Raw genomic sequence first — 15,050 nt, forward strand, 5'->3', positions numbered from 1 at the left:
GGCTTTTTATTGCCAGACTTTTCAGTATAACCGCCAGTTTTAATCTGATAGCGAAACACACACTGTGTTCTTGTCCCGGGATGAGCTCTGCCTCCTTAAATAGGGCGCGGTTACTGGGAAAACACACAAAACACAGGTTAATTACCGTCAGGTGTAGTGATTTCTGCCACTCACCTTCCCTGGCTCCACCCTCCTGTCACAGACCGGCGCTTGACCACGCCCCCGCTGCCACACACATGTTTTAAGTGTTTCTATGTATCAATCATTAATTGTACAAAATGATTTTCATACACTTAATGTATTTGTCATATCTTTCTTTGTCACATGAAGTGTTGTCTTGATAACATATGTGGTACATAATTTTAGCAAATGGATGACAGAAGATTAATTGAAAGATTTATGCCACAGAGCTGCCTTTAACTAATAATTATCACTTATTACCGATGATTGTACGTTTACTAAACAATACAATACAAAGCTCAATACTCCCAGCCTATAACATACTGAATATCAAGTTAAAATCAACCGCAATAAAAGGAAAATGATGAAAACTGGAATATCAAGGGGTCTACTGTATCAGAAGGCCCACTGCATTTCGCGAGATCGCAAGCTGTCAAGTTGCTAGAATTCAATCTTTCTAGCTATACTTTCACCCACTACAGCTATCAGTATTACACATAATCATAGATTAATCACACAGCATTCTAATTCAAGTGAAAATGGTCTTTAAAAATACACACAAGTAGTGATTTAGTCAGAGAAACCAACCAAAACAAGTCTTCAAGTCGCCGGTCTTCATTCTCGTCTTCGTTTCTGTCGTCGTCAGAACTGTCCTCATTTTCTTCTGAAGATGAGCGCTCAGGTTCAAATCTGTAAGGCTGGATACCACCAGGACATTCAGCTGTCAAAATCTCTACTTGTGGGCCATTTTCTTCTTCTGTATCGGTAAAATCAAAGCTAATTTCCTCAGCATTGCTCCTATTTTCTGGTGTGTCCGTCATTGCAACTGCACCGAGTGGTTACTGGTATGACGTCACGCAGCTGTTCCATTGACCGAGAGGGGGCGCTGCGAACGCGGAAAATTTCAAGTGATGGGCATGATCAAATAAGGACCGATTACAACCGCGGGAAGCTTTTGAAAAATCGACAGTCAATTTATTTTGAATCTCGAAAGCATTCTGGTGCAGAATAATGCGACTTTTATCGCCACTGCGTGACGCCTTTAAAATTACCTCTAATGCGAACAAAGTAGACGTCCTAATTAATGTGCCAAAAGAAACATATGGTAATATGAAATGTATGGAGTTGTGAAAACTGAATTTCGTTTAGAAGAAAAAAGGGAATAGAGTAATAAGATGCTTAAGAAGAACAATAAAGCGCTTTGCTTTGCAAACACTGTAATTACGACCCAATCATGTGAAATATTCATTAAATAAATAATGGTCACTGTTTTAGATGTAGCGCTGCTCCCAGAGCTGCCTGTAGTTTTATGTTATACTGTAGCTGTCTTTATTAAACGTGGTCCATTTTTAATTATTTGTTTGACAGGCACTTTTATCCGAAGCCGCCTATATACAAGGCCCAGGCTTCACTGTAGATGTGATTACACTGGTTAATTTCTATACCACATTCTGCACCATGGTACATTCTACCACTTTACCACTGTATTTCTCATAGTAGTATGCAGTATAATATCTAAGAATTAATCTTTGATATACTACACATGATGGATAAAACACAATGACGCTATCTGTTCTATTTCCCAAAATTTAAGAGTCAGCAGCCTAATTGAAGCCACTGCAGCCCTGACCAGGCAGTTACTAAGGATGAATGAATGAACCTTTCATCATAATTCATGTTCACATTGTTGAAAGTAGTCTTTCTTTGTTCTGCCACCTTCATATCTGACCACCCACTTGTGGCCACAAGCTTCATATTTGACCTCTTGCTTGTGCCCACAAGCTTAATATCTGATTGCCCACTTGCACGCTTGGGCTTCATATCTGACCTCTTGCTTGCGCACACATACTTCATACGTGACCACTCATTCACATGAAATTAAAAACGTTATTGTTTGACTTTATTGTTGTTTGTTTCTTATTGTACACCTCTCGTCGCAATCAGATGCCCTGTGGAACGTTCTTTTAAGCTTTCTGCGGGAAATAAAAAACCAAAAAAATTGTGCGCCTCCTATTCCTAGTATTTGTATCTGTTTAGAAAGCATCTGTTCATTCCAAATAATGTATTCCTATTCAATTACATCCCGAGTATGTGATTGTCATACAGTCATGTAACCACTGAAAACTACTTGCGGCTGAAGTTCCTTTTGAATTACAGTACTGTGCAAAAGTCTTAGGCACCCTGTTTTGTTTTGTTTTTTTCATACAAATTTTGTTATAGATTTCTATTTTATGATTTCTACATTATCAAATCAGTACAAAACCATTTTAGAGTTCCAAACGTTCATTTTCCAGCACAAAATTAAATGCTACAAAAAAAGTTTGTATCTGAGCAGCATATTACATAAGAGACCACTTTTCAGATTAAAAATGAAAACATAATGGGTTTGGGTGCAAAATTAAGAAGCAAGCGTGAGAGTCAAAGTGTCCAGAAGAACTGTGGCTGGTTCTGCAAGATGCTCAGTCAAACCTACAGCTCATTCCCTTATAAAACTGCACTCATTGTGCCCGAGAGTACTGTGTTTTTAAAAGCAAAGGGTCATCTCACACCAAATATTGACTTTGTTTCATTTATTATGACTTACTGCTGTTTATAGTGTGTGTGTGTGTGTGTATATATATATATATATATATATATATATATATATATATATATATTTTTTTTTTTTTTTTTTTTTTTTTAATGTTGAAACATTTCATTTCATTATTTTTAAGCAATTTTTGGTCTACAGCATTTCTTTCCATGTGCCTAAGACTTTTGCACAGTACTGTATATCAGACTGCTTTGTTATTATATTATTTTGTAGCCATAGATATTAATTTTTCGCAGTTACTGTACTGTGACTCAAGATGTGTGAATTTTTGCTGATTAAAACTAAATATTATTCAATGAGATGACAGAGAAGGATGCTTTAGACTTAATTTTGGAACAAGACTGAAATATAATATAGATGTGGTAATATAATCACTGAATCGTAAATAGCGACTTGTTTTGTTCTGTATCGTGTACCGCAGGATCCTGTAGGTCTGAGAGCACGAGTGAAAATGCTTCTATTTTGCCTTCTTTTCTAATTTAATACAACTGTTTTCATTACAAATTATATTAATGACACCAACTTGAGTGAAAAGTAGAGTCTTTGAAATATTTACACCAATTTCAGAGTTTCGTAATATTTGGTACGTCCCCTTATTGCTTTAATGACAGTGTGCACTCAAGCTGCCATGGACTCCAAAACCTTATGATCCATTTGAGATCAAATTCATCAGACTGTCATCTGAACACATGCTTCAGTAGAAGAGATTAAACATGAGGAAAATCTGACCTTTTTTTTTTTTTTTAAAGCATTTAACATGGTCAATATCACAAATTTGCTTATATTTAAATAGGGACCTAGAAATAATGCAGAATCTTGAAAGATATTGAACATTTACTTTCATTGTTTTAAATATTTCAGAATGTGAAAATGTTCTGTCTATTTCCAAATTTAAATTAAAACAAACAAACAAAAAATCCTGAAGTCCAAAAAGACTTTTGGATCCCACTGTACATAATCACTAGCCTGGGCCCGCCCATCCTAAGTGTGACGCAACATGGGGGGCTGTTGCGAACTTAGTCTGGCAAGGCAAGCTATCTCCAGCTCTTCCAAGCTCCCGAAAAATCGGGAGCCAATCAACTTTGAGCATCTCCAACGGCCCTGGGTAGAGGCGTGTTCAAGGCAGTGACGTAGTAGAACTGCGACCGGAAGTCATAGATTGTTTACAGAATCTATGCCGGAAGCGCTTCATTCACTAGAAACATTACGAACATGGAGCAGCGGCAAGCCTTTGACACAGCGGTAGATGCTGTATTGAAAGCATTCAACGGGAAGTTCACATTGAAAACGGAGCTTGTTACTCAAGCAGTTTCCGTCGCGTCACATACGTCAGAGGAAAGAGTGATGTGATTGGTTTAAGCTTCGTCACAGCCTTTTCTGGCTTTGACCAGTAGCAAACTGAGGCATTTCAGGGAGGCGGGTCAACCACGCGCTTTGGAAAACGGTTGGGCTTAATATCTATGCCAGACCAATGCTCACAGAGCTTTGAAGTTGCGTTAGCCAGACTACATAATCACAGACAGTTAACAGTTATGTAAACTATAAGGAAAGGTAATAATCTAATTTTTTTTTTTTGCGGTCCAGTTTCCATCAAATCCTGTGCTCTGATTGGCTGGCGAGTGGGTCCGTATACGGACCCCGTATACCATATGGACCTCTGGTGACTCGCTCGTTCACAACAACAACAAACATAGTAGCAATTTTTGTCAACATTTATTTTCGCATTTCTCAGGAGAATAGCATTAATTTTACAGCATGGATAGCGATAACGACAGTCTTCACAGCGAAAGCGAGTTTTACTACCCTGAGGAAGAAGAAATAAAATAAAACATTTCAGGAGAAAGCTAAAAACCTCTAACTGTTGCTAACACTGAGCAAAAACATGGCTGAATCCTGAATGACTCAATTTTGTATAAATAGGGGACTACATAGGCGGCAAAATGTAGTTTTTTCCTGCCATGGAAGTGCACTTGTATACTGAGGAGGAAGCCATTTGCATTACAGCCGTGAATGAGGATTCAAAATGGCGGCTCAGCTCGGTTTTCCCTTTCGGGCGCTCTCGTTTTCCGTTAGAATTTGTTAAAGAAAAAAATAAATATATTATTTACCAGCTTAAGGTCGGTCCGTATGGTGAAATACCGTGACCTCAGCCTTAAATACTGACCTCGGCCCAGAGGGCCTTGGTCAGTACTTTCAAGACCTTGGTCACGGTATTTCACGGTACGGACCTCCCAGCTGGTAAATAACATATATATACTTTGCACTGAGAGGATCCAGTTGAAATTATGGATTCTCTGAGATGACTGGCATAGTACTGTTTTCTGAGGGGCACAGCAGAATCCATAATTACCGGAGCCTCTCACTGCATGATATATTAGATTTATATCCCTCATCAAAAAATTCCAAACTAAAAGTGTTAAGATTGAATCTCGGCGTAAAGGCAGCCTTCAACTTGTGCATGTGTAATGTCCTATGCTATCGCCTGCCTCGCTAGGCATGATCATGATCTGCAGATCTACATACATAGAAATGCTCGCGGAGCCACAGCTGTGACTCGAGTTGGCTGTATAGCTTGATATCCAGTATACACCATGACTGACTCACACCATATCCTTTTTTTTTTCATTTTTGATGTCATGAGATACATTGTTTAATCAATGGTGGAACTATTTTATGTTCCCTGCACAGGAATTGTTTGATGAGGAATATAATATTAGATATTATTATACATCCGGGCCTCTTTTTCCAAAAAAAACATGTATTCTTCTAGTGGGTTTATTGATATCATGCAATATTGTTATCATATTGCTTATCCTCCATGTATTACACCACTCTCCCCAATAGAGAATGAGCGTGCAATATTGTTACAAGATCGCATGTTGTCAAGACAACACAACGTCACACTTCGGAGCTCATGCAAATATCCAACGACAAAACTTTTCTGCTGCGCATGCACACAATCATTTCTTTGTCCGCCAGGAAAGAGAGAAGACAAGGCTAATCCAGTGCTACTGCTAGGATTAAGCACTAAGTAAATAAATAATTTAAAAACTGAAACTGAAAACTCGCTGAACACCTGAAAGGCTACCAAAACTTCATTATATAGTCTTCATGCATATTTAGAAGAGAAAAGCATACCAACGGACATTGAAAAAATGGAAAAGAGACATGTCGGAGACGTAAAACTGCCGCACTAGCGAGTGACTGTGACAATTTGTAAACAAACATGGCTGCGAGGTTTGCTTCAATAAAAGTGGAAGATTTTGAGAGAATTTTGGCTGCCAGGTCACTCTGTTGTGTGTAGTTGTTGATGTTGATTTTAAAAGTAAATTACACAGGGAAAATTATAATAATATTCAGCTGGACTGCGCTAGCATTGGCTTTCGCTAACACTACACCGGCTGAAAGGTAACTGCACTGCCATGCTAACAGCACCGAGTTGCAGGTAAGCTAGCATTGGCCTTTACTAACGCTACTGCTACACCGGCTGGAAGGTAACTGAACTGCCTCGCTAACAGCACCAAATCACGGGGTAGCTAGCATCAACCTTCGTTAATGCTACTGCTACACCAGCTGGAAGGTGATGGGACTGCTGCACTAACAGCACTGACACCCTGTCCACACGGCAACGGATTCAGGTGAATCTGATAAAATTTTTATCGTTTCGGCCTGGCGTCCACACGGCACCGGCGTTTTGGGTGTCCCAAAACGATATTTTTTGAGAACGGGTTCCAGAGTGGAAAAATCTGGCAACGGCGCCGTTGCGAAGTCGTCTGGATGAGTAGAACGGATTTGTTTACGATGACGTCACAACCACATGACTAGAACAAGCAGCACTCTCATGCGCATTATTCGTAACAACAACAGCAACAATGGATAAGAATCTTTATTATTGGATAAGAATCTTTTGAAATTGTTTACACATTAACCTGACTGACCTGCCAGACAGACAATTTACACCTGCTTTGATGAACAGAAAGTACAGCCTTGCACACAAAGCAACAGTTACCTGACTATAATGGAGGCAGAGGGGAAAAGGGTCAGAAGACCCTTCAACAGACTGTTTTGTATGAACCACTGCATTGCATTCACTTTTGTATACAGCTTTTCTTTTAAATAAGCAAGTAATTGAACCATTTCTTGAATTTCTTTTTTTTATTGGATAAGACTGCTTTTCAAAATGTTCACACACAATATAAAAAGTTATATAAATTATATAAAAATGCTTTTCAAAATGTTCACACACAATAAGAAAATTAAGTTATATAAAACTATGCACACTAATGAAACTAATTTGTACACACAGAAGGCGCGATTTCCTCGTGTAGTCGCAGCCATCTTCTTCTTGTTGTTGTGTGTTTGTTCCTGTGAGTGTTTCACGCCGGGTAGAAGAAGGGGTTTATGCGCATGCGTCCTACTTCCTCTATTGTTCTGGTGTCTCCGATGGGACCGTCTTACAGCGCACGTAGAGGTGTGGCATGTGTATTGCATCGTTTTCAGCAAGCGTTGCGTTGCCATATGTACCTGATATTTTACTGATCCGTTGCCCATGTGGACGCGATATTTTTTTTACCCGCTAAAAAAATAATCTCGTTGCCATTGTCGTGTGGATGTAGCCTGAGTCATGGGTAAGCTAACATTGGCCTTCGCTAATGCTACTGCTATGCTAGGTGGAAGTTGACTGGACTGCTACGCTAACAGCACCGAGTCGCAGATAAGCTAGTGCTGGCCTTTGAGAATGCTGATATGAAGAGAGTGTGTATGTATAATAATAATAATAATAATAATAATAATAATAATAATATTGGCTGGCTTTAACTCGTCTTCGACTCGTTCAGTATCATGTTAGCTGAATGGAATATATCTGATATACCACTCAAAGCCAGCCAATATTATTTAAATATTGCAATTAGATTCACTTGTAATGCATTATACTAATAAAGATAAGTAAGACTCACATACTAACAAGCTGGTTTGTGTTGCTTGTTGTTTTGTAACAGGTTTATGTGGTGCAAGTACTCAGTTCTACACACACTCAGAAAGCTGCCACCCATGACACAAGATGAATAGACAAAATAAAATAAAGGATAGGTTTGTATATAGACATACTTCTGTGCTATAGTTAAAAATTTTATCTACACAAAACTGAAAGGACAGGAAGTATTCATAGGATGTCCTCCACTGAGATCTTTTTATATATACACACACACACACACACACACTGGCTAATGAAGGCACAGTGGTAGAGAGCTTTGAGCTGTCAGATCAAACACACCTGACATATCCAGCTCTCCTTTTCTCTCTGTGAGGGAGCTGACCGCTCTCGTCCTCCACAGCGTTCCATCTCCCACCCATTAAGTCACTCTCTCTTCCTCATCCTGCCTTCTTCTCATCCTCTCTGCTTTTTATCTTTCTATTTCCTGTCAGAATGTCCTTTTCAAACCTGTGAGTAGTGATGGTGTGTGAGTGTCTTTGTTCTTTCCTCAAGTTTTTTTGTTTTTTCCAAAACTTCTCTGACCATTTTTTTTTTTTTTTTGCATTGAAAAAGAATATGTCAATTTAGTATAAAACCTGAACCTGTAATTAATATTTGGTTCCGTCTCAGAAACTGGTCTCTCATTTGGGACATTATGGTCAAAAAATAAATTTTCTAATTTTACTATTTTTTTGCATTTACCTAACACTCAATGTTTCTTTTGTCATGTTAATAAGAATATAGTATCTTGCTTTATCTGGCCTCCACTGTGGAAAATTTTTTTGATTACAATTCAAATGCTTTTGTATAATTGATTTACATATAAAATAACTACATCATGAAGAATTAAAGCTCCTCCTTCACAGATGAGTGAAATATTGAATAAATTTCCTCTTTTTGATTGCTTGGGTTAAAAATGCCAAGTTATGATGACTGAATTGATTATTCACTTAAATATGAATAATATGATACAGTTTGGGTATTTGATATGGCGAAATAGGACAATAGGACACAATGGAAAACTCAAGAACACACCAGAAAGATGAGAATAACGGCGCTGGTAAAAGAACTGCGACTGTACCGGCTGAAGGTCGCGCGGGTCTCTGCTGCGGCGTGCGAGCAACGGGACATCACTACCGCACCGGACGGCGCGTGAGGCAGGGGCGGGGCAAAATGACTGGCTGTAGATTCTATCCAAAAGTTCGATCTAAATTGACCATGGTTGCAAAATAATGGCCAAAAATACACAAACACTACGAAATATGAAAGTAAGATGAAAAAGAAACATTCTATTGCCTTATACTGCAAGACTAAAACAAAATAAAACTGTCAAAACTCACCTTTTCAGTGATAACGTCCGAACAGATCACCCGCGTAACAGAAAGACCGCAAATGGAAGCACGATCAACTTCTAACTGCTGGAATGGAAAATTCCATTCTACACATGCAAATTGTTAATGTGTGTCCTTCCCCGCACACAAATAACACACTACAGTAAAAAATAGACCACAACTCCTTTTATAGCTCAGAAATTCATACAAGACCAGCTACCATTATAACACATTATGTAAGAAACATTCTATACCTAACTTTCAGCTTTCGTTTTAAAAAACAAAATCGCAGATTTATAACTAAATTTTTATATGCCGTAGTGATTTTAAGTTACTACTTTTGGTGAGGTAGTGACCTTGACCCTGAGGCTTTCCGTTTAGATCAAAACACACGCTCGTATTGGTTTTGGGTATGCGGAAAATGGAGTTACAACAGTGATCAAATATTTTGCATGATGTTTTATTACGGTTATGATTATTCTGTGAGTGCACCAATCCTTAGGTGTATAAAGTTACAATTTAAAATACAATTAGTGATAACTGTAGACTTTTCAGTGGACTACAACCTTTTTCAGGGAACGCGATGTAGTAAACCATTTATCATGTCCCAGATCAAGCCGCCATTTTTCCACAAATTTGCAGAATTTTTGCCAAATTCTGAATAGAGTATTCACATCAAAGATTTACTTTTATCTGTATTATTTCTTTCATCATTTTATTTCAAATTAAAACCAAACATCACCAATCAAAACCGTATAGTTTATTGACTGTGAGTATATTTAGTGGGGTACCCCCACAGTACCCAGTTTCTGAGACAAACCCATTTATATTAAACATGCAGAGCTAAAAATACCAAATCAATACAGAGGATAATCTGATGATACCAAAATAATACTGATGATATTGTTCAGTTTTGTAACTCCAAGTCAGACTGAGAAATCGTAATGAGAAAGCATTAGATTCACATTCTTATAGACATTATAAAATGCATTTAATTTAACTGGACTTATTATCCAGTCGACTGGAAAATGCGCACCGTGGAGTAGTTATTTGTTCTTCATTTAATATATTATTGATTCTTCTGCGGCACGGTGGTGTAGTGGTTAGCACTGTCGCCTCACAGCAAGAAGGTCCGGGTTCAAGCCCTGTGGCCAGCGAGGGCCTTTCTGTGCGGAGTTTGCATGTTCTCCCCGTGTCCGCGTGGGTTTCCTCCGGGTGCTCCGGTTTCCCCCACAGTCCAAAGACATGCAGGTTAGGTTAACTGGTGACTCTAAATTGACCGTAGGTGTGAATGTGAGTGTGAATGGTTGTCTGTGTCTATGTGTCAGCCCTGTGATGACCTGGCGACTTGTCCAGGGTGTACCCCGCCTCTCGCCCGTAGTCAGCTGGGATAGGCTCCAGCTTGCCTGCGACCCTGTAGAACAGGATAAAGCGGCTAGAGATAATGAGATGAGATGAGATTGATTCTTCTTCTTCTTCATTATTATTTTTAATCATATCACCCTTGTATGATTATTTTTGTTTACACATTAATCTTTAATGTGTCATTTGTAATTCTGCCCACAAACATGACATGTAAACTTCACCAACTATTGAAATAATTAGATGATAATAATTCATTATAAACAACTAGATTGATAACTTACAAACATAATTTATAAATTATACCTAATTCAATTAAAAATAATTCAGTGCATTTTCAAGGTTTATTCTTTATAACATCTCAGAAATAAATTTTAAAACATTTCATTTAACGTGCAAATGTAATATTTTAAAATTAAGCATAAGCTCCATAGATGAGCAATTTTGCTCTTGGAGCAAATACTCAAAAATCTGTTTGTTTAAATAATTTTTTTTTTTTTTTAAGATTTTAAATCTCAATTTTCATTTACTGTTATCAAATAAAATTCCTAATAATAGTAGTAATTAATCTAAGTCATTACAGCTGTCGAATATAATTTGCTGTCTATACTGCATGGGTACAGTCAACTCCAGTCACAATTGTTGGCACCTTCCAAGAGATTGTTGTATAAACAATACACACAATAACCTGACCTAATTATGGGGTTTAATCGTAAATGAATGATCGAACACTTGAAATGAACTTTGATGATAATATTTTGGAAGAAAAAATGAAAACTTGCGAAAGCTTTTTCAACTTCTTAATCTTCACTGAGGTTATGGAGTCAATCACAGGATGACTAGATGCACGGCAAAATCTCTGAATACACACTGGATGCAATGCCAGTTCATCACAGGGCATCTCACACACACACACACACACACACACACACACACACACACACACACACACACCACCACCACCTACTGATTAGAAGTTTGGAGGAAAAGTACCAGAGGAATCCCACACAGACACAGGGATCACACACAAAACTCCACACGGTTTTGTGTGAGCTCAGGATTAAACCCTGGAGCTGCATAGGCACTGGATTCCCTCCAACCATAATCAGAACAAAGAGATTACTGATGATGATGATGATGATGATGATGATGATGATGATGACGGATAAAACTATTTAGCATCCCTGTATTCTTAAAATATCACTTACAGCATGTGTCATTGACGTTGCTTCAATTGTTTGTCTATTTTCATCAAGGGTGCCAATAATTCTGGAGTTGACCCTATATGTGACAAGGTGACTGTGTAGGAAATCAGGTAACAGAGCTGTTGCTACATGACTGACTGCACTGCTGAATCTATTTTGGAACATCCCAAACCCAAGACACTGTATCACAAGCCCCATTTTTAGTCCACCTCTTGTTTCCAGCTGGCTGGTGCAGAGCATCATACTTGAGCTTTTATAGCATTGTCTCGCTCTTAATGACCTAACAGGGACTGAGCACCAGCGTGTAAGATGAAAAGAGCACAACTCGAGCTGTTCATTAACGAGACTTTTAACAAGGAGGACTTGGCATCGCATGGTAATTACTGATGACAAAGAGAGCAGGCAGAGATCAGGGAGGCAATTCTCACCAGTTAATCGACCTGAACACACGTACACATGCACAAACACACAAACGCAGGCTCGCACAATGTATGCGAGGACCGCTTTTCACCTGCGTGGTTCAGAGGTATGATATAAACATGGATCATTTGGGACAAAAAGCTTGTGGCAAAAAAAATTGAGGTGTGTGCATCGGGTTTGCTTAAAATAGTACGCTGTGCCTATGTGGCGTGTGAGACAGAGAGCGTAAGAAAGGCCTACTTATATGTGCTTGTTTAAGCAAGCTACGTACTCATGTGTCCCAAGTGCTTAAAGCTTTCCTTGAATGTCCTGTCTCTCACCCCCCCTTTCTCCCTCTCTCTCCCTCTCTCTGTAGAAGTGGCAGTGTGTGGAGGACTCCACTGGGAAGCTGAGGCTATATAAGTGCAAAGGCATGGCCAGTCTTTCTGCACTAAGGAAACCAGTGTCCAGTGCTAAGCCCCAGTTTTATCAACGCACTATTAGCACCAATGCTAAAGCTAACACAGAGCCTGACGACTGTGACTGTGACTTCAGCAGCTACAGACTTAGTACGCTGAAGAAAAAGACCTTGCTGTCCAAAAACAGTAAGCAATTAACATACACTACACACAAACTAGTGCATAAGATCGCATTCACACTTTTGTTGGGTCTCATTTCATGTGTATATCAATGATTACATCCATTTTGGGGGAAATCAACTCGATGAAACATCTCGAGGAGGTCTGGCATGCATGTTCAAACATCTGTCTCTCCAAACCATGTTTAACAAATGAAACCTTTTTTGTGTTTGGTCATAATAATGCATGCGGTCCATAATTTCCAACTTCATCTGAGATTTAAAAAATAAAATCGATTTAAATAACGTAGATGATGGTGATTTTTGATGAAACAGCCATCTTTCCCATCAAACAACTACAAAGAAGGAATCTCATCTCATTATCTCTAGTCGCTTTATCCTGTTCTACAGGGTCGCAGGCAAGCTGGAGCCTATCCCAGCTGACTACGGGCGAAAGGCGGGGTACACCCTGGACAAGTCGCCAGGTCATCACAGGGCTGACACATAGACACAGACAACCATTCACACTCACATTTACGGTCAATTTAGAGTCACCAGTTAACCTAACCTGCATGTCTTTGGACTGTGGGGGAAACCGGAGCACCCGGAGGAAACCCACGCGGACACGGGGAGAACATGCAAACTCCGCACAGAAAGGCCCTCGCCGGCCACGGGGCTCGAACCCGGACCTTCTTGCTGTGAGGCGACAGCGTTAACCACTACACCACCGTGCCGCCCAAAGAAGGAATTTGGTGGTCAATCATCATGTGCTGATTTGCATATTATTGAAGAAGCAATCCAGCAATCGAGATAGTATTTGTCTACAAGTGTGAATTCATACGAGTAACATTTTATATGGACGCAATCCATTTACTAGGCATAATCAAATAAGATACGATCAGATAAATGAGGTCAGGGAGATATCATAATTCAGAGCTGAATCTCATGGGGAGGAAAAAAACATCATCTTTGCTTAATACACATTATATTTCAGGAGTGATGTTCAAGATTTGGACAGATTTTTGAGCTCTGCGATAAAGCCCCCAGGTCTGTGTTAAAGCTCTTGTGAACTCATTTTCATAATTAGTTTCTCATAGGTATCTTTAGATTTTGTGATTAATTCATTATCATCTTCTTCTTCTTTTGGCTGCTCCCATTAGGAGAGCACTGCATATTTGATTTGGCATAGGTTTTACACCAGATGCCTTTCCTGATGCAACCCTCCCCAGTCTATCCAGGCTTGGAACTGGCACTAAGTATGCACTGTCTTGTACAACCCCAGTGGCTGGGTATTTTTACCTAATCTGCATGTCTTTGGATTGTGGGGGGAAACCGGAGCACCCAGAGGAAACCTACATAGACATGGGGAGAACATGCAAACTTCACACAGAAAGGCCCCTGTCGGTCGTGGGGTTTGAACCCGGAACCTTCTTGCTGTGAGGCAGCAGTGCTAACCACTACATCAGAGGTCACCAACCCGTCGATCGCGATCGACAGGTCGATCTCGGAGGCTTTCCCAGTCGATCTTGGGGGAAAGATCTTCCAATTTAATTGGAAGATTATACAGAAATACTTGAAATGCACTGCAGTATATCTGATTGGCGTTCATATTGCATGTCTTCCGATAGGCCCACTACAGCTTTCCCCGCCCTCCGCAGGGTTCTTTTTTTTTTAACTCCTGCTGCTTACATCTTACGTCTCTGAGCGTCGTCATGTGATAGCCTCACGCTGGCTAATACGAGTTGCAAGTATGTCAGGTCCGCCGCCACCAAAGAAGCCGAAAACATACAATTTTCATCAAGAATGGGAGGAGGAATTCCTATTTACGTTGGTGAAAGAAAAGTGTGTGTGTTTGTTGTGCCATCAGGCACAGGCGCTGTCAAAGAGGGGGAATTTGGAGCGGCACCACAACACCAACCACCCAAAATTCAAGGACAGCTTCCCGCCAAAGAGCGCAATTCGAGCTAGCAAGGTTCAGGAGCTAAAAGCGGCGCTGACTACATCACCATGACGAATTGTGATGAATTCATTATCAACTAAAAAAAAAATAATTGATGGGCTTTCTTTCGATTAAGAAATATCTGAAGCTTTCTCTGCTGTGTTTGAGCAGGGTGGTATTAATATTTGGTAGACCTGTGCTGATTGGGCAGCACGGTGGTGTAGTGGTTAGCACTGTCGCTTCACAGCAAGAATGTTCTGGGTCCGAGCCCAGCGGCCGACGGGGGCCTTTCTGTGTGGAGTTTGTATGTTCTACCCGTGTCTGCGTGGGTTTCCTCCGGGTGCTCTGGTTTCCCCCACAGTCCAAAGACATGCGGTTAGGTTAACATGAGGCGGCCTTAGGCTGAAGTGAGCGAGGCACCTAACCCCTAACTGCTCCCTGGGCACTGTTAGCATGGCTGTCCACTGCTCTGGGTATGTGTGTGTGTTC

The 15,050-nt window shown here is 39.9% G+C and overlaps 1 protein-coding gene across 9 annotated transcripts in view; it reads left to right on the forward strand.

Moving 5' to 3' along the window:
- Positions 1–15,050, forward strand: part of sulf2b (sulfatase 2b) — a 292,990-nt gene that overhangs the window by 259,483 nt on the left and 18,457 nt on the right. For all 9 annotated transcript variants that reach the window (XM_060937992.1, XM_060937995.1, XM_060937993.1 and 6 more), the window contains one exon: positions 12,422–12,650. In XM_060937992.1, the coding sequence (XP_060793975.1) occupies positions 12,422–12,650 (229 nt within the window). The remainder of the gene's footprint in view (positions 1–12,421; positions 12,651–15,050) is intronic.

The sequence above is a fragment of the Neoarius graeffei genome, chromosome 13, assembly GCF_027579695.1.
Source record: "Neoarius graeffei isolate fNeoGra1 chromosome 13, fNeoGra1.pri, whole genome shotgun sequence".
NCBI classification, from domain to species: Eukaryota; Metazoa; Chordata; class Actinopteri; order Siluriformes; family Ariidae; genus Neoarius; species Neoarius graeffei.